The following is a 20,361-nucleotide window of genomic DNA, read 5'->3' as shown; positions in this document are numbered from 1 at the left end:
TGTGCGCACATCTCCTTTTGTTGCTGCCATTTTCTTTTTAACCCTTTTCATCGACAACGCTGCCTTCCATCCCTCCCTTCCCCCTTCATCGAGAGTCACAATCACTGGTTTCTGCTTCTTCTTGGCTGCAAGTCTGAGGGGAGAGAAGATTTTAAAATAGAATCAATTTACACTAAAGGGCCCAGGGGGCATTAGAAAACTGCAGCACTTAATTTCATAACCAAAAGAAAAAGAAAATCACAGCTGCAGGCTGTTAGCACAACTTTTATCATGTGAGAAGTAATAGACTAGAATGAAAGACAGCCACTCTTGACTCTATAGAGTACAGTGTGGGGTCTGGTTATGGTTCACCTGCCTACAAAACAAGATTACATCCAATGTGGTAGAGTACAGTAGGCTTGTGTGCGTCTTAGGTTTCTCCTGAAAGCATCAGTGGGTGAATACAAATGTGCTGCCTTACAGTTCACCAGGGGAAAGTGGAGTTAAAGCCAGATAAGGATATTCAATTAGCTGGAGTCTATAGAAGACCACTGCTGCGGTGCTCCTGTGCTCTGCATGCAGGAGCAGGGTGACATATGGTAAAGGAGGAGAAGTGAAACCTCATATCTTCTCATTTCGTCTTGTTATTGTTTCCTTTTTCCCATGAAATGTCAGACATATAACAGCAAATATAAAAGTGATTTATTTTAAATGAAGACGATTTGTGGTGGGGTGGAGGGGAGGGCGTAGCACCACATGGTGTGATGACCATATTGGATTGAAGGTATTCTTATTCTTGTTTTAGTGACATAGGAATCGCATATTTTGTGGCATTTACATGCGCTAAAACTCATAAAACAAACCCATCAAAAATATTTAAAAAACAAATCTTATTTCATGGGTATATTGTTGTTGCAAAGCTTCACAGGACCTCTTACACGTTTTCAAAAAAACAACCTTGGCATTCACCAACTCTCATTAGTCTCCGTGTTGTATGAAATAAGAACAGTACAGCGACACAAACACTAGTGTGACAGCTTCACACACAATATAATATAACATGTAGGCCGTGTGGACGTGAGGTGCAGAGGTGAGCAAGCTTTGGCACCTGGAGGGAAAAACATGAGGAAGAGGAAGAACATGAAGAAGAGGAAGAGGAGCAAGAGGGGAGAGAGGAGCAATGAGCTCTGCTGAAAGTGCCTCTCTGCCTCTCTGCCCTCATAGCGTCAAGCTTCGGGTGGGTTTGGGTGCGTATATCTTTTTATTCTCTCTTAGATATCTCTCTAAGGATTCACTTTGACCCTAAAGAGCCCAAAATAGAGAAATCCTCTGATTCTCCATCTTTCTATCTCATCCTCAAGCTTCTTCTGTTGGCTCATGTCCCTTCTCCCATCATAAATCTTGAACAGGACGTTTCCAGGCAACTCTCCAGTCAATCTTTACTGTGTTTGTTGGGCTATCGATCTGTCCTGTGCTATAGGTTGTCCTGGCTTCTCTCTCTCCACAATTGATGTTTTTGCCACTAGGATGGAAAGAAACTGCCTTCACTTGAATTTACCGTTGGCTTATTTTCAAATGACTTACAATCACCTCCCATTGAAAATAGAAGTACTTAGGCGGTGGCATTTTTACACTGGTGCCGTTGTCAGATCTGTGGTTTGATAAGAGGCAGAGATTGTCGGATTGTCGAGTGGGTTATGGGTCACTTAAGGGTGATAATCTCTGTGAAGAATATATGACCACTGTAGGATGTGAAATAGCCGCCAGGGGATCTGTCCCCTAATGAAGATGCTTTGGTCTTCTGGGTCCTCATAGACTGAGCCATATTTCAAGCGTGTGTGCATCCGACCACACACATTATTGGTCGTTTTGATAAGTGGGAGGAAGTATTGGTATGAGAGGCCGTTAGGGTCATAAATCATACTTGTTCACACAACATTGTAATGTTACATAATGTTACACTACACTCTCCTACACACTGCTATACAAGCTTGTGGAAGCAGCCACATAATACAACCTATACACCACACACAGACTCTACTGTGTGTGTGAGAGGATCATTGAACATGTAGATGACAGTGGAGGGTATCTACATGACATTAATGTACACTGAAGTGGATACAGTCACACTCTCACATACTTTAATTTGTCACACTTGTATCACTTTTAGTTTTTTTTTTGCATCTTCTGGCAACAATTTGTTCCAATGAAGGAAAGTTCTCCTTCTGCTCCCATACTCACAAGTTCAAGAGTTCAACTTACAAAGAATCAGTCTTCAGCGTTGCATCCAACTTTTACTTCAGCTCAGTGTTGACTTCACAATTGTAAACAAGTCTGATCCTTGGTTGCTAAATTTAAGCCATACCTGCTAACAGCACATTGTTTATTCACTACCTTAACAACCTTGATCATATATACAGCTGGAGGGGAAAACACATAAAAAGCAGTTTTCCCTATTCTCTGATGCAAAATATTTGACTTTTATTCTTCATAAAATTGCCTTGCTGTCACTTTCTCCTCAAAATCCAATGTTTAAAGTTGTTGGAAAAAATGGAAAATTACAAATGAAAGTGAGGCTGTGTGTTATAGAAAAGAAACATCTGCCTTTCAGATACATCGTTGTGACAAAAACGAACCTGTCATGACGTCTCACATTAGTAGCACAATCACCAAGCTGATCATATCATGTAATGATGAAAAGGTCGACAATAGATTGTTAGCTTGTCACTCAACTTATGCTGCAGAGGTGCCATAAATATGCCTAGCAACAAAGTTTATGGTTAGCTATGTTTATTCAATTATGACTTGTTAGCTTTCACTCATTTGTTGAAAAAGTATTAACCCTTGTATGAAATGTTGTTTGCCTCATCTCACCCACTTTAAAGTGGTGACTGCGTGTCACCAAAAACACATGTTTAGTAAATACTGGAGTGGTGTAAGAATGAGAGTCTTCTCCGGCCTAAAACTCTGCTCATAGGACCCAGTATGTGTGGGAACGTATCAAGGACTGGGATATCAGCACAAATCTGGCATCAATCAAGAAATCAGCCATAATGGGAGTCTACGGGGACGAATAGGTATTGTTAATAATATTGTTGATTAGCTAACACAAAGAGGACGTATCGTAAAATGCTCCACTTGTCTTGTTTCCATTTTGACAAACAAATCAAACAACAAAGAAGCAGCTTTTATGAAAGAATTCACACTTTGGCGTTAACAGAATATCAAATGTGAGATATTCAAAAGACATAACATTGTTCTGTTTCTTATCACACCAGAGCATATACTTAAATGCACTCAACTCATCCATTAAAGAGTGAAGTGCACTTAAATATTTTCAAGCATATTTGAAGGTCCAGTATTGTTTCCCTCCATATACACCAGCCTTTTGTTCATTCAGGTTTCAAAGGTGGCTAGTTTATTTCATTACATAAAGGAAAAAATCAGTAAAACAAAAAATATTAAAAAACAAGAGCCAAAAAACAGATTGCAAGGTAATCTGTTGTGGTTACGGCTGTGTCTCTATTGGTGTCATCATTGACTCAAGTTTAGCAGCGTTACCGGGTGCAGAATGTCATCAAACCCAAGTTATGTCTCAGGCGCTAAAAGGTTGTGTTTCTAGGTTTGTAAGTATAAGCCTAACAAACTAATCTCAACTAGCATGTTATAAATTACTTTTCCACTGTAGCCATTTAGCCACGGCCTGTTGCAGATAATGGGCTGTAGATGCTAGCTGGGTCATATTTGCACAAAATCAGATTATATTACTTAACCCTGTCAGTCACCAGGTTCTTTGGCTTTTCACAATGTCTTTGCCCTCCGCTTGTCAACAAATGCACGTTGTCTATAAGGGCAAGCTAACAGCACTAAGTGTTTTACGACACTAAGACCTTCTATCAGTGCTAAAGCACAGCAAACCAAATTCTACATATTGTTGCTTTAAAAGTAGACCGAAATTAGCCACTGAAAATGGGTATTTGCGGTTTATCTCTGGAAATAAAAACAACCACCACCTAATGACTTCAATATTTCTCATCAATTGATGCATGATTCTCTGGCAAATTTTGTAGGATCGCTTTCTTCCCCTAAACGATGTATGTGCATAAACCTGTGACAGAAATTGGAGCTAAACCTATACCTCATAATCTAAAATGAATTATTCGTATGAGTGCTGATATTTCTCCGAGTTATGTCTCCAAGAAGGAGTATGGATTTTATCGCATCCTAGGCTTTGAGTCAAGTGTTTGGTGTGATTTCTGTTGGAAACCACAACATTTCTAAGTTGTTTTGGCCCTCGACCATTTATAACACAAATTGCCAGCCTCATATGTTATCAGAATCAGAATCAGAATCAGATTCATTGGCCAGGTATGCTTACACACACAAGGAATTTAACTTTGTTGAACTGTGCTCTCTTATGAACAGGTACAACATTAAATATCAACAATAAACATAACAAGAAAAGACTAATATTTACATGATAAATATTTAACAGTGCAGTGGTGAATAGTGCAAAAGATGCTGAAGTAACACGATAATAAGTAAAATGCAGTTATGTGACAGATGGGTCAATTAAGATGTCAATTACAGTATTTACATAAATGAGTGTGCGTATATTGATCATTTAAATTAAATAATATAAATATACATATATGTATATTCACAGTTATGGCCCCAATCCAGAAATCCTGCTTCTAACAACGCTCTCTTTTAATTTGCTGGAAATTGAACTTGTTCCCAATGATACAGAGAGTGTCCCACAGGGATAGCAGCCCCCAATCAGTTCTAACCCCAATCTCCCCAGGACCTAGTTTTCAAGACACACTCTCACTGGAGTACTTATAGACTAACCTTGTTAGTTCCTAATTATAATAGCATTGTGTCTCTGCTGAACACAGGGTGTCATTAGTCCTAACAATAACACATTCCCACAGGCATGTGCCTGTGTCCCGGCTCTCCGTGAAGCTTTGCAGTTGTTTTTGGTACTTTTTGGTTGTTAATCTCTAAAAGAAGAGCAAAGAGTTGGAAACGGGGGCTTGTGCTTTGCAAGAGGCCAATTAGGATTTCTGTTATTGTTTTTAACTGCATGTTGTGGAGACAAATCTACTGATGGGGATTTTGCAACAGATATTAATCCAGTGTTTTTATTCCTTTAGGCCGTGTTCACATTTCACTTCTTCTTTCAGAAAAAAGCGCTGCCTTCAGCACCTTTTGAGCCCTTCTGTGTGAGTATTCTGTAACCTTAACAACAGCGCAACCATTGTCTACCAGATAGATTTCTACCGATAATGTTGGTGGGTAAAATGGCAAATAAAGTGCAACTTTTTGTATTGGCTTTGGCGTTTGAGGAGGAGGAGGATGCCCCTGAACAGCCAATGCATGACATCCTCCTCAATAGAGAGTCAAAGGGAGCATTCCACAACCGGATCCAGGAGCTCCGCTGTATACTTACCAGAAAGACCCAAAGATCTACTGATCTGTTCCCAGATGTACTCCTTTATATGTATGTTGCTGTATCGTTTGTGACTCATGTCATATAACTCGGTGTCGTGTGAAATTGCAATCACAAGCTGTTCAATTGGTACTTTCACGTTATCCATCTTGGTGGGTGTCTTTTTGAGCACCGGTAACTAGGGACGTAGGTTGATAGGGAAGGTACACGCGCACCTACTCGACTCGTCCTGATTGGTCAGCTGTCAGAAAGGCGCTTGACGTCAAACAGGGCTTTTCTGAAAAGTTAAAACATTTCAACCGAAAAAGCGCTTTTTATAAAGGCGTCTGCTTTTTGAAAAGGCGTCATCCTTTTTCCTTTTTCCATAGGGTTATATGTAAAAAAAGGCGCTGGCAGTTGAAAAAAAGAAGTCAAGCGTTAACACAGCCTTAGTATTTCAATAGCTGTTGTATGTTCACACAGGTCTGCATTCATCATGCGTTAATAACTTGTTTTGAAAGGATTTTGTTTCGTTAGAATCTTCGAAGTAGTGATACAGTTCTTTTACTTCTGTTTAGCTTTTCTATCAATTTTATTACAGTTTTTTTACCACTGTACTATTCTGGCCATATCATTTTTTGTATGATTCATAGTTGGACTGAATGTGATCTCTAAATAATGCCAACACTGAACTAAATGGTACAAAAAGGTCGTCTTGTTCTGCTGTGATTTAAGGCTATTGCTCCATATTTTAAACTGGGTTATTTGCCTCTGTAAAGGTTATAGCTTTCCTGGGGCGACTTGAAAGCTGAGCCTGATTTTTTAAAATGTGTTATCACAATTTATTGTGTGAAGATTTTATGTTTCCTTTTATTTTTTATTTTTTTTTGCAGCGCTCCTCTGATAGCGCCACTGGTAGTTACACACGCTACACTGCAGACCCCTACAGCTTTCTAGTAACAGTCCTTACAAGAACATGGAACAAATCAAACATGCTTTAACATTTGAGGTGGTAGAACTGGCAGTTTATGTTATAGATTGTTGATTTTGATACCCTAAGTATTCAAACTCATTGGTTTGTTCAAATCATCTGAGGCTGATGATACTAAGAATAATTAGTTTAAATACCAAAACACTGTTTTCTAAGCTTACAGAGAGATTGTGATTTTTCTTTGATATTTTGTTATTTCAATATCATAGAGTTATCATTCAGAATTATCATTGTTATTTCAATATCATAGAGTAGCAGTGCAAAGGACGAGTTATGGGTTAGTTGGATGGTATGTAGCAAGGGATACATACAAAGCAAAACAATGAAAAATAATAATAGAACTTCAGAAAAACTGCAAATCAATTTCACCACAAAAATGTATTTCAAAGATACTTTCAAAATGTTTCAGCTGTGTGCAAAAAGTTTCATTACTCAACGTTATTTATTGCTTTATGTTGTTTGCATATGAATTGTGCTTTGTTCTGCTCAGTTTACTGCCCGTACACACACATACACCTCTCTTGGGGGGTTGAGGGGCCTTATTTGGGAAGAGGAGCATATAGGATGATGATAGGATGATGATATAATTAAGGACTATTGTGAATTTTAGGCAGAAGCCTCTGGTTTTCCTCTTTTTTTGGCCAGTGCTGAGTGATGATCCACATGCTGGTCAGGGATGTTCGGAGGAGCCCTGAAGCCTGCTGGCCTGTCAAAGAAATGTGACAGTCTCCTGTGTGCAGGGACAAACTGGAGAGTAAAGCCTGCAGCTCTCAATCACTCCGGGGGCTGACAGAGACACCCACAGGGAGCTGTCTTCCCTCTCTTTCATTTATCTCCTTCTCTTTTACGCTGTATCTTTCATGTCTCCTCAATTACTGGAGCTCTACCTTTTTTGGTTCCTTGTCCTTTTTCCCCCCTTCTGTTTCACGCGTCTCCTTTCATGCCAGCCTTGTCAACATGTGTCTGCTGTTCACAGATTTTACACACTCACGTACAGATAGCTTTCTCAAACAATCCCTAGTTTTTATTTCGTTGCTGCATGCTGTCTGCGTCAAGATCTAATCCAGTGCCTGGGTTAGGCTCAGCTTGTTCAACTAACACACATATGCTCACATCCCCCACCAACCCACCCACATACAAACACACACATGATTAAACAGACAGACATCCACATGCTCCAACTCCCAAAAACAGAGTTGAACAGTATATTTCCTAATGCACAATTCCATTTTTGGGATATTTAAGCCGTCTTCACAGCAGCACAGAAGCCCCACACAATACAAAAGAATGAGGATTTTCTATTAGATTTGTCTGGAGAGAGAGAGCGAGGCAGAGAGTTTCCTTCATTTAAACTGTTCTGCACTGAGGCTTTTCAATTTGATTATGAGGCTCCATTTCATAGAGGCTGGATGCTGCGTGCCATTCAGAATGAAATTGAGCCGTCGATCGGCTGGACGGGCAGCCTCCCAGTGTCTCCTCTGCGGGGGCATCAGGGGTTGACAAGGGCGAAGCTGGCCTGCCATGCCCTTTCAATGCAATGTTTAGTCGGGTTGCAGAGGAAATGTGACAGAGTCTGGGTAGGTGGCTAAATGGGCAACGGTGTGGGATTGATTGAAACTGTGAAGGACTCTGAAGGAAAATAAAAAAATCAGGTAGATATCCTGAATATTTGTGAATTTAGTCTTTCTTCCACGTACCTCCTGCACAGTGATTCTCTCATATCGCAACCAATTTATCATTGTTCATACAAACTGACTGATGGGAGGATGCCCAGATTCGGGTCAGTCCTGACCTGCTTCAGTGACTGATGAACACCAGAAATGGGAAACTAAAGCTGAGGATGTAACCACAGCCCTGCTCACCTGGCATCCATCATTAATACTCCTTCTTTTACCTTATTGGAGCAACACTTCCTGGGACGTTCTCCTTTTACATCCCAGGCGCTAGTGTGGCTTAAGACTGTCACAACATAGCTCTTTTATTCTGATCTATCACTGTATAATTGGTCATCTGAAACCAGATCAGTGTTACAATAAGTGTCTGATTTTTCAGCTTTTCTGTTTGCAATAGATATGTTTAAAAGGAAGATTTATTGTCTTTGGGGAACGGGAACCCCTGTTTTTGTGATAGGTTGGAGGAATTTGTCATGTGAACTCAGTTTAAAGTTACAAATTAAAAATAAATGAAATCCCAGATTGTCCAGCATTTTTGCAAGTCGTCACATTTACATGATTCATGTTATTAACTTTGGGCGAAACAGTGGTACATTTCATATATTCATAAAAAGTGAGCAATGTTTTCTTCAAACATGCACATTTTTGGTTCGAGAGAGTTTTCTTGGATGCACTCAAAAAGTCCAAGACCCATCTTTCCATATCAAGCACGTCAGAGACACTCTGAAAGTTTGTCTGGAACTAAAAATACTACATGATCAGAGCAGGACTTTGTTTTAGACTTCAAAGTGATTTACTGTCTACAACTAAACAGGAAATGATTTTTTTTTGACAATGAAAAGCATCATGTCGTGACTCTAACAATCAAAGGGATAATTATGTTTTGTAGTTCTTCTGTAAAATTCATCCTGATGATTCAACACATACAAAGGACTGTAGGGTGTGAATACGTTGGAGGCATGGAAAGCAACTTATTAAAATAGCCTAGAAGGACAGTTGTGTGTTTGAACATGTTAACTTCAATAAGCTTTTCCCCGATAGTGATTTAGTGTTATGGCGCAATAGTTCATTGCGAGTATGTATTGCAAGAATTCATCTTTTGTGGAATGAACAAGACATTTAATTCACTCAGCCTTCTTAAGGCACTTTTGGGTTTTTTGTTCACCCCACCAATCCTGCCATATCAGCATCTATTTCTGGAGCCTTTCCTGTCATTCAAACCTAAAGTTCACTCACCGCACCATCTTCAAAAGTGTAGAGGGGTCCTAATGGCACAGATTAAAAAGCAATTTAATACAGAAAAGGGGATTAGAAACACTATGGGCTGCACTAATCCTTAACCTTTAGTCCTGTTCTCATGGAGCCACAATATGTGCAGGATGATAGCATCACAGGACCAGAGTTGGTAAATTTCCATTAGGGCCGCCCTTCTTTATTCCCACCAGAACATTTAAAGGCATTAGGCATGCTTTGTCAAGGCTAATAAAAAGGACCAGCAGTGCTATCACACACCCCTGACTTGTTTCGGAAAAAGCACTGTTCCATGTGAAGTTTTCATAACCCATTATGATAATCTGGCTGAGTCTCTGAAGGGCAGGGGATAGACAGGCAGATAGATGCTTCTGGGGTGACTGCTCTACAGACTCTGCAGGGATAGAACATTTTCTGACTGTCTGCATAACCGGGACAGAAAGTCACTACTATCTGCCAAGAGGAGCAGCAATAATAGACGACTCAATCCTAGAAGAGAGGAGACTAAATGGCAGCAGGTCAGAAAGAAAACAAGGAACATTTTGTTCAACTGATAAAGAAGTAAAATAAGTAAAAAACTGAGTTTTTGGACATCTCAATTTTCATCAACAAAATATAATGGTTTTGCCAAACATGGTGTTTATGTGCATGCTTACCTCTGTTTTACAACTTGCCCCTCAGCTGACGTTAAACTGAACAGTGTAGACTAAGGTTAATGTTAAGTCTACAACACAGTTTAGAGTACACATTCATGTTTCAAATAGACTACTTTGGTGTTTCTTTACACATTAAGGTGGATTCTCACATTTGGTCTCAGCAGTCAGCTGAGAAGGTCCGCATTTCTTTGGCTGCATTCTCTTTGCTTTACTTTTAATCTCTGCACGGAAAGAGAGTGTTTCTCTGATGGGAAACAGGGTCATGCTGAGCATTAATGTTTTATATCTAAATTTGTGCAGTGCAAAGATTCTACTCCTTCCACTTTGTAGGGTCCACTGTTAGTTATATGGTTTTTATTTATACATCAAAGTCCATTTATAATTTATGCTTTTGAGCCATCAAATTCGGGTGCAATTTTCTTCAAGGGAAAGCTGATACAGAAGAAACAATCCGTTAAATAAATCCAGTTTTTAACTCCGTGGTGAATGTTTTTCAAGCAAAAATGGGGATGTGGTTTAGTGACATAAATGTTTCAAAAAAACAACTTAAAACAAATTTAGAACATGACACATATTCAAACACATAAGAACACCCCCCAACACATTTACCCCCCTTTCTACCCCAAGTTTAAAATAAAAAATGAACAGCCTAATGTGGTTCGTACCAACTGATTCATTATAACGGCTACAAGATTGCCACTAGCCCATCCTCAAAAGCAGTTCCTTTGGCATACATTGAGGTAGTGAACTTTAACAGGTGTAAAAAGGTGCATTTCTTGTGAGGTTTTGCTACTGGCATCTTCATCTTGACTTGGCAAAAACCTTAACTCAGACATCAAGAGGTTGAAAAGACTGATGCCTGATTTCCCCACTAGCTCTTCTCGAGTTTCACACAAATCTTATCTCCACAGGAAATTATAGCTGTATATCATCTTGGTACTGTACACACTTCTCTCAAACTGGCCTCAATTAGTCTCAGACTTTCCTCTGTCCTGGTCAGACCATTTTCAAAAGAGGGCAGGTAAAAATGGTTCTGTTGTTTGCTCACCTTTCTCTGGTAATGTTACGACATCCTGCGCTGTTCTGGCTCTAGTATTGAGTTGTTGACAAAATGATTGGTGAACAGTGTTTCTTATCAACATTAGGACATTTCTTATTAGGAAAGTTATTTTTAAGTTGGGCTGTTCTGATTGAAGAACTGATTCCCAATTGCCTGCTTGCGGTATAGGTTGCTGAAGAAAAAAAGACCATGAGTATTTGGATCTTTAGAACTGTTGAAAATATGGAGTATAACTGTATGTTTAGCTAATATATTGTATAAGAAGTGGACATACCTTTTTGCTTTCAAAAAGTAAGCATATGTTAATGTGCCTTTCACCTTCATTATCCAACAAAAAAAGATGGTTGGTGGCCATGTCTACTCCTTATTTACACTGAGCACTAAATCTGTCTACTTTTATAACCAAAATTGTTTTGCAAGCTCCTTCTCTGTATGTGCCCTCTTCAGATCCACAGAGATGAAACTCCCACATCAATGGTCTATTTAAAGTCTAAAACAGGATGTGTCTCTTCATTCTACTGTCGGTTTTTTACACCTTTTTTGTTGTGATAGTATTGTATTTATCACTCCTCTTCCTGTTCTCAGGCCACAACAGAGCAGAAGAAGCTGAGCCATGCTGGATCCAAGCCCTCCCTCTCCGAGAGCAGCGGCCGACATCCTCAGATAGCCATGAACACCTGCAAGTACAATGGCGGAGTGGTGAGACCACTAGTGGGCAGCCTGGCATCCTCGTCGCGCCGCAACCTCGCAGAGCTTGACTCGGAGACGCAGCCCTTGCAGACATTGCACAGCTCTGGCCTGGAGGTAGTGGTATCCAAAGGCAACGGCGGCGAAGACCCAAGCAAGGCGTCTAATGAGAGCTTGGTCAGGGAGGGCAGCGGGCGAAGCGGGGGCAGGGCGCCACAGAAGAAGAACAGGGACATTGGCTACAAGCTCGGCCACAGGAGGGCACTGTTTGAGAAGCGGAAGCGGCTCAGCGACTACGCACTCATCTTTGGGATGTTTGGGATTGTTGTCATGGTGACAGAGACGGAACTGTCATGGGGGGTTTACACTAAGGTAGGTTGTGCATGTGTGTGATGCATGAGTGGGAGCTTTGTGTTGTTATTACTGTTGTTAATATTTTGATTTGTGTGGATGGCAACTGTCAGATTTATGAAGAGTGATTATTATCACAGACACTGACATACATCATTTAACAAAGGTCAGGGGACTATTGTAAAAATAGAAATAAAAATGAGTGTCATGTCATTCTGTCATACCCTGTGAAGCTAGATACTTAAATCACTACTTTCACAGCAGAAGAGATAGATGGAGAGATGGATAGGAGGATAACAAGGTTTTAAAAAGAGATTTGTTGTGACATTAAAACAAATATTGATGAAGAGAAAGGGCAATGGAGATAAGAGATCGTAAGTTGCAGATGCTTTACACGTCACATCAGAATCTCAAACTTGTAAATCAGAGTTAAGACAGCCAAACATGCTTTAAGATCAAGCCAGACTCTTAAGCAAGGACACCAGCTGAGTAGTTAGGTTTCAGGCTCATGGCAACCCGGTCATCAGCCCTTCACCTTGTCTGTTGGTCACTTTTTCTATCAATCAAACTTTATCAATCAAACTTTATTTATATAGCACCTTTCAGACAAATTAAATTGCAGAGTGCATAAAAGTTTTTGACGAAAAGTAGTTTATAAAATCATTGAGAGACTAATGCACACCAATAAGAATTAAAAATAAAATATATGTATAAAAATAAAATACAATAAAATACGACACATAAAAGCAACAAGATATTAAAATAAATACATAAGAGGAAAATATTTAAAATTGTAGTCGGATAAAAAAGACAATACAGTAATGTTAAGATTTGAATTGATATAAAACACTATATAAAAGCCAGACTAAATAAATGAGTTTTAAGACTGTGTTTAAAAATCTCGATATTCTGGGCTCCTCTCAGACCCTCAGGAAGGTTGTTCCACAGTCTCAGAGCATAACAGCTGAAAGCAGCATCGCCAAAGGTTTTTGTCCTGCTCTGTGGAACAACTAAGAGAGAGGAACTGGAGGATCTGAGCGGCCGTACTGGTTCATAAACTAAAATCATATCTGATAGGTAGTCTGGTGCAAGGCCATGTAATGCTTTATAAACTAATAAAATAATTTTAAAATCAACACGAAAACTAACAGGCAGCCAGTGTCAAGATTTTAAAACAGGTGTGATGTGTGCTCCCCTTCTGGTCTTTGTCAGTACTTGTGCGGCAGAGTTTTGTAGTAGCTGTAGCCGATTTGTTGTGTTTTTAGGAAGACCAGAAAGGAGAGCGCTACAATAGTCCAGCCTGCTAGTAATAAAAGCGTGCATTAGTCTCTCTGTTTGGCTCAGAGAGAGAAATGGCCTCACTTTGGCGATGTTTTTCAGGTGGTAAAATGCTGTTTTTGTGACACCCTTCACGTGGGCCTTAAAATTAAAATCTGAGTCAAAGATCACCCCAAGATTGCTTGCTTCTTGACTTGGGTTGAGTCCTATTTTTTTTAGTTTGGGGCCAGTTTCTCTCTTTGAGCCTTTGAACCGATGATTAAGACGTCTGTTTTGTCCTGGTTGAGCTGCAAAAAATTCTGTGACATCCAGGCTTTTATATCTAAAATACAATTAAAAAGTGAGTCAATTTGTTTGGTGTCATCAGGAGACACGGCCACATAGAGCTGAGTGTCATCAGCATAGCTGTGGAAAGAGATTCCGTGCCTCCTGATGACACCACCCAGGGTTAACATGTACAAATTAAAAAGTAGTGGTCCTAAAATTGATCCTTGTGGTACCCCACTGGAGACCTCGTATTGTTTGGAGGTGCAGTCTTCTATCGATACAAAACATTTTCTGTCACACAAATACGAGGTGAACCAGTTAAAAACATTTCCAGAAAGGCCTACATGCTCACTTAGTCTATCTAAAAGAATCTGGTGGTTTCGAAACAGTATCGAAAGAAGCACTGAGGTCAAGTAGTACCAGAACTGAAGGCTTGTTGTTGTCGAGGTTTTTTCTGATATCATTAACTTCTTTTAGCTATGTCAGACATTTTGGGAAATGTATTGTTCTGTGAGTGCACACAAAGTAGTTTTTACCAAAGTAACTACTACTGGTGCAACAGATCACATATCTCACGGTTCGGATTGGATTGGATCACAGATGTTTGTGACAGATCGGGTATTTGGCGGTTGGGCCCAAAAAATAAAGATATTTATAATGTAACTTTTTTACTCCTCAGCTAGCCCTGCCTAAAACTATGGGCCTGATTCACTAAGACTAAATCGCAACCTTTAATAGCTTTCTGCTCTGTCTTAAGGTCTAATTCTCGAACTTCAGGCGCAAACACGCCCAAAAATTGTCCGTGCATTTTGCTCTTGTTTTGGGTCTGAATGTGGAGAAAAGCTTTCTGCACAATTCTGTGCCGAGCTGCACTCTCAAACAGCACCGGCACACAGAACCACGGCAGTAGCTCAGTCTGTAGGGACTGTGAACCGGAGGGTCGCCGGCTCAGGTCCCGGTGCGGACCGGGTCTGGAAGTTGGTCTGGTGGCTGGAGAGGTGCCAGGTCACTTCCTGTGCACTGCTGAGGTGCCCTTGAGCAAGGCACTGAATCCCCCCCCCCCCCCCCCCCCCCCAACCCCATCAGCTCAGGAGCGCCCGTTGTGGGAAGCTCCCTCACTCTGACATCTCTCCATTAGTGCATGTCCATAGGATCTTGTTTGTGCATGTGTATATTTCAGCCTATGTGTGTGTTGGATGAAAAAACAGAAATTCAATAAAAGTAAATCTTAATCTCAATAATATTAATCTTAATTTTCCATTTATCTGTTGATCACTATGGGCCTGATTCATGGGGGGTGATTTGAACAGATCACAGACTGACTGTGATCAGTTTCATCATCAGTACCTACAAGGCTGTTTACTTGCGCAGTGACATTGCAGTGCGCTGCAGTATAAAGGGTCACAGCCTCTTCCTTCTTCTAAACATCACACTATGTATGAGGACAACAATGAGCAGAACTAAAGAACCTTTAGGCGGTTTTGCACATTATTCCCATCACTAATATCACTTAAGGTCCATAGCTCTCAATAAAGAAAATCACAGATTTACTTCACAAGCTAGTTACAAAAATAAACAGGTCTGAAATCGCCACATACGACACTATATTCACTGCTTCATCTGTTCACTTGCTTTGTTTCGGTGGGTTTGTTAGACCTTATAATAAATTAGAAGCAAAAAAAAGATTGTTAAAAAAGGAGACTGTAGAACAAAACAGGAGCTAAAAGAAACTAAAATGCTTACATTTTAAAGCAGTGATTAAAATATTGGATTTATTTTCTAACTTTAAGGTGTCCATTGGTTTCCACTTTACTGGAAGTGGTAGTTTGTAGAGCTTTATTTTGTTTAAAGGCCACCAAAGAACAAGACAGATTCAGTGTCATCTTCCTACTGTAGGGAACGGGGCTTCAAGCATCTGTGTAACATTGTTTCAGAGGAATATTGACAACTATATAATGATGTCAAAGCTAAATTACTGTTACAAATAGCTGTATCTGTAAAAAGGCGTTAGAGTGACCAACCAGAACCTTTTGAAATGATTCATAGTATACTGTCAAAATGCTGTATGCTGGTGGACAAAGGTAGATTGGCATATAACAGCTTAAGTTACACATTGATTTTAACATTTGTAGGTATATTCTAAACGCACAAACCCCTCTCATTGGTATTTTCTAAGGTAAGATTTCCCCCCATTTGTGATTTATTAGAATTTCTAAATGGGGTTTTTGATTACAGATGTGTATGTGTAAATCAGAGTGGTAATCTATACTCGGTCAACTATCAATTGGTCAATAGGTTTGTCTGTGGATGTTACTTAGTGGGGTCCAGTCCATTCATCAAGCAGACCTCAAATAAAATCAGGATTACCTCCACAGCAGTGGCAAAGCACCCACTGCCTCCAACACTAGACAGGTAGCATGTGCTGTGGATGGTCCTTAACTGTCTCACATCACGTCACATCACGCAGCAGACACTCGAGGCTCAGCGAAGGCTTCCTGAGCGCTGAAGGAGGGAAACACGCAAAGAGGCAGCGAGCATTGGGACTGAAAAATCCTTGAACCTCTGGCAGGTGGATTAATTGGTTTACTCAATATTATTTCACCAGGGATTTCTCAAAACAATTTCAGGCATTAGAACGTCTTGAGAAAATGTTGCCGACCTAAGGGGCAAAGCAATCTCGTTGATAGCTAAAAATAAATTCCGTAATATGGACCAACGAAGGACAGAGTAATATTGAGCAGCTCTCACGGTCATTTCACTGACGATTATGAATGATATTTCCACTTGTTGTATTTGTCATTTGTTGTTGATGTCGTTATAATAACAACCCGATGATCACTAGCCTGCTGCAGAGAGGCTTTTTTACACCAAGGCTGCTTAAATTGATTTATCAAATGGCATTGTACCAACATAGATGGTGGACTTGAGTAGTACAGGTCCTCATTTCCTAGATCTATTGTCCCCATGTAGGCACTACACACATACATCACTACAGTGATAGCATCCAGCTGGCCTATTTATCACCAGCAACGTTTACTTTGGTGCCCCCCCTGCTAATGCTAGCCTTGCCTTTTCTGCACCTACCATTAAGTGGAAAGTCCCCCTGTTAGTGCCGGGCTTTGATTAATTGGTAGTTTAGATGGTGGGGAGCAGCTTCCATAGATAATATCAGGCTGCACCCACACCTGCACTTGCATTGTTAAGCAACATCCTGACGGTGCTGTTTGTGTGTAAAAACCCCATTATCTGGTCTCAGTGAGACTATTAAGTAAATAAGTACAGTGTGTGCATGCATGCATGTCCGTTTGTGTGCGTAAGGCTGTGTATACTCCAGTGAGAATACCTGGATTTATGTCTTTATGGGGACCTTTGTTGAACCAAACCAATGAAAACCAACAAAAACTCGTCATTTCGTGATTTTAAATTCTCACTTACAGTAAAAGCACTCAGCTTTCACTTGATTTTTTCCCTCTTTCACTCAACTACCTCATTTCACCTTGTTGCTAAGCAATAACATGCAGCTCAGAAATCACAGGTTGTGTAGTGATAAGTCACTAATGGTGTCTATTGAGGCTAAATATAGACAGTGAAAGTATGGAAAATGCCATCCTTGATGATTACAAAGAAGAGCAGATTACCTTGGTATTCCTACATATATAATCGGCTTTGTATATTGTCATGAAAAATGTTTGAATGTTATTAATTTAACTACGGTATTATGTTTCTAATTTCTTCTTTTTCCCCATGTCTTTTTCTCTCAACATAGGAATCTTCATACTCATTTGCACTGAAATGCCTTATCAGCCTTTCCACTGTTATATTGCTTGGTCTTATAATAATGTACCATGCCCGGGAAATCCAGGTGAGTCTAAAACAACAAATAACTTAATTCATGATACAAGTCGCTTTTCATGCCAGTATTGTGAAAACAATGAGCAAGGCACTGGCAAAAAGGGTTTTCTCATTTTGACAATGCTACAATGCTACACTGAAAACTATTTATTAAATGATGCTAGAACATTCTTGCTGTTGCTTGTATGCTTCCAATAATATTTAAATTAATCATAAATATTTGTTATTTAAATCTAAATAAATATGCTTAGGATTTTTAATCATGGTACAGACAAAAGTAATGTATGCATGTAAATACTTACAATATTGTTGTATGTCATTGTTTCAGGTATTTTATTCTACATTAAATATATTAGAACTATATTAGATATCATTGCTTTCTACACAGCATATCCTTGAAAGCACAACTGTTGATTAACATGATGCTATCATCATCAGAATATTTAAAAGAACAATAGATATGTAGACAAAAGGTATAAGATTATATCTGATTCCTTAAAGGTCACATATTATGCTAAATACACTTAACAGTGGTTTTCTTACACTCATATGTGTCCGCAGCCTATCTGCAAAACCCCCAATTATGACAAAAGTCCATCCTCTCCATATTTTGCCTGCTCCACTTTTCAGAAAATGTGTGCTCACACATGCCGTTTGGAGATTTTTCCCTTTGTGACATCGCAAAGGGCAGTAACCCCTCACAGACATGTTTATGGGGGCTCTGAGACTTATTGAAACTGGTTGACAAATAGTATAATATGTGACCTTTAGATCTCTATATTATCTTTACTTTCTGCATGGTTTTAAATTGAATCTTATCCCATACTTAGTATGTGTGTCATCTGTTTTATTTGACTCATCACATTTACATTTCATCAAAAAATTCAATCTTGTGAGGAGTGTATTTTTGAATGGCAAATACACAAAAACTACATTTCTTTAAACCTCATTTGGTAGGCTACACATCATTGTGTCTTATTCATCTCATTAATCCTATTTCAAGCAAAACATGTGGGTTTGATTCAAATAATGTTTGTCTCGCAATCTAAGTTTGTAATGGTAATAATTCCTTTGAAGGTGTTGGGGCTGATGAGAAAATGCTGAAAATGTCAAATGTCCAAACTGAAGATGGGAGATACAAAAAGTTCTAAAATGTGTGATTGTTCTTCTGCAGCTGTTCATGGTGGACAATGGTGCAGACGATTGGAGGATAGCCATGACGTATGAGCGAATCTTCTTCATCGTGCTGGAGCTGCTGGTGTGTGCCATCCATCCCATCCCAGGCCAGTACGTCTTCACATGGACGGCGCGGCTGGCCTTTACCTACACTCCATCGGTGGCAGATGCAGACGTGGACATCATCCTCTCCATCCCCATGTTCCTGAGACTCTACCTGATAGGCAGGGTCATGTTGCTCCACAGTAAACTGTTCACGGACGCTTCGTCTCGCAGCATCGGCGCCCTCAACAAGATCAACTTCAATACACGCTTTGTCATGAAGACCCTCATGACCATCTGTCCAGGAACTGTTCTGCTGGTGTTCAGCATATCCTCCTGGATCATTGCTGCATGGACTGTGCGCGTCTGTGAGAGGTAAACATTGGGTTGTAAATAATGGATACTGAAAAACAAAATGGCTGATGCACGTTCATATGTTGTGGATTATAATAGTGGTTTTAGTACTCTTTTCTACATCACTCTCGGCTTCTCAGTGTTACCTCGTTTTCTTAAGTCGCTCATCTGCACTCATTTACAGCTATGTGTGGTATCATCAGGATAGGTTATGTTTAAATTCTGTTCACACGTGTACAGAAAGGCATAAACTGATTCGCCCATGTACTACCCCTCTGCCTTAGTGTTACAAACACCCTGACATAAGTTTCATTAGATCGGCAATTGCTCCACGACTCCCGACATCTGTGGGTTTAGCGCTATTTTAGAAAGCAAGTCCATAATTCATGAGTGTCTAATTGTTTGTTTGCTGAATGGTTTGTTTTGGTAATACAGAGAAGCCCCCAGGATCCCCTAACCCGTTTTTCCCCAAAACTGCACATCAGGCTTCGTCTCAAGAGGGCAGCAACGATTCTCAATGAAAATGAAAGAGGCAGGGAAAAATGAAAGCTTTTTTCTTTTCTTTTTTTTTTTTTTTTTTTTTATCCATTTGCATTTGCATAGGGAAATGAGACGCTAATGCCAGCTTTGATGTTTATAAGTCACTCTTGCGTAGCTGGAGTAGAAGGAGGGGGGCTTAAGTTTGGTGGGTGGAGAGTGGGAGATCTAAAGCAGAAGTTTATGTCAGACACAATGTGATCCTGCACATGTGAACTGAACTGTAAAAGTTAAATCATCAGCTCAGAAGAAGGGTTTCTCCCAGGGCTGGACTACAGATGCACGGTGTCCTCCTGCAGCTCACCTCTCCTGCTTTTACTAAGTACCTCCCCTCCCCAGCCACCCTTTACCTCTCCTCTTAACTACCCCCCTGTCTTAACACCTGTCACTAACCTTAACCCCTTGCACGCCCAGTCCTGGACCTTGGGCTTTCAGTACCTCCAGCTGTTCATTGGTGGGTTTAAACCTCGCATGGTGAACCGGCAGTGAAAATAGAAGCTGACCTTTGACCCCAGCTCCTATGGAGACAGGAAAATTAGGCTTCATCTGGGCCTGATTTTGGCACACAATCAATTCAACACACTATGCAGTTTGTGTACTATTCGTGAGGTCCCTAGATCTATTTAGGAGTTCCATGACTAAAGCTGCACACCTATTCACCCCCTCTCCTTGTTATAGCTTATAACTTTGTCGGCATTTGGACATCTAAGACAAAAATGCTAATAGAATATCATTACTAATGTTTATACAGTATATGTAGCTATAACAAGCAGCCA

At 40.0% G+C, this 20,361-nt stretch overlaps 1 protein-coding gene across 2 annotated transcripts in view; it reads left to right on the top strand.

Annotated features, from left to right (window-relative positions):
* kcnn1a (potassium intermediate/small conductance calcium-activated channel, subfamily N, member 1a) overlaps window positions 1–20,361 on the top strand; it is a 52,870-nt gene that overhangs the window by 9,241 nt on the left and 23,268 nt on the right. For both annotated transcript variants that reach the window (XM_065953897.1, XM_065953898.1), the window contains exons 2-4: window positions 11,627–12,100; window positions 17,391–17,486; window positions 18,651–19,069. In XM_065953897.1, coding sequence (XP_065809969.1) covers window positions 11,627–12,100; window positions 17,391–17,486; window positions 18,651–19,069 — 989 coding nt within the window. The remainder of the gene's footprint in view (window positions 1–11,626; window positions 12,101–17,390; window positions 17,487–18,650; window positions 19,070–20,361) is intronic.

This window comes from Labrus bergylta, chromosome 4, assembly GCF_963930695.1.
Source record: "Labrus bergylta chromosome 4, fLabBer1.1, whole genome shotgun sequence".
NCBI lineage: Eukaryota > Metazoa > Chordata > Actinopteri > Labriformes > Labridae > Labrus > Labrus bergylta.
This window is presented reverse-complemented; position numbering and strand designations above follow the sequence as displayed.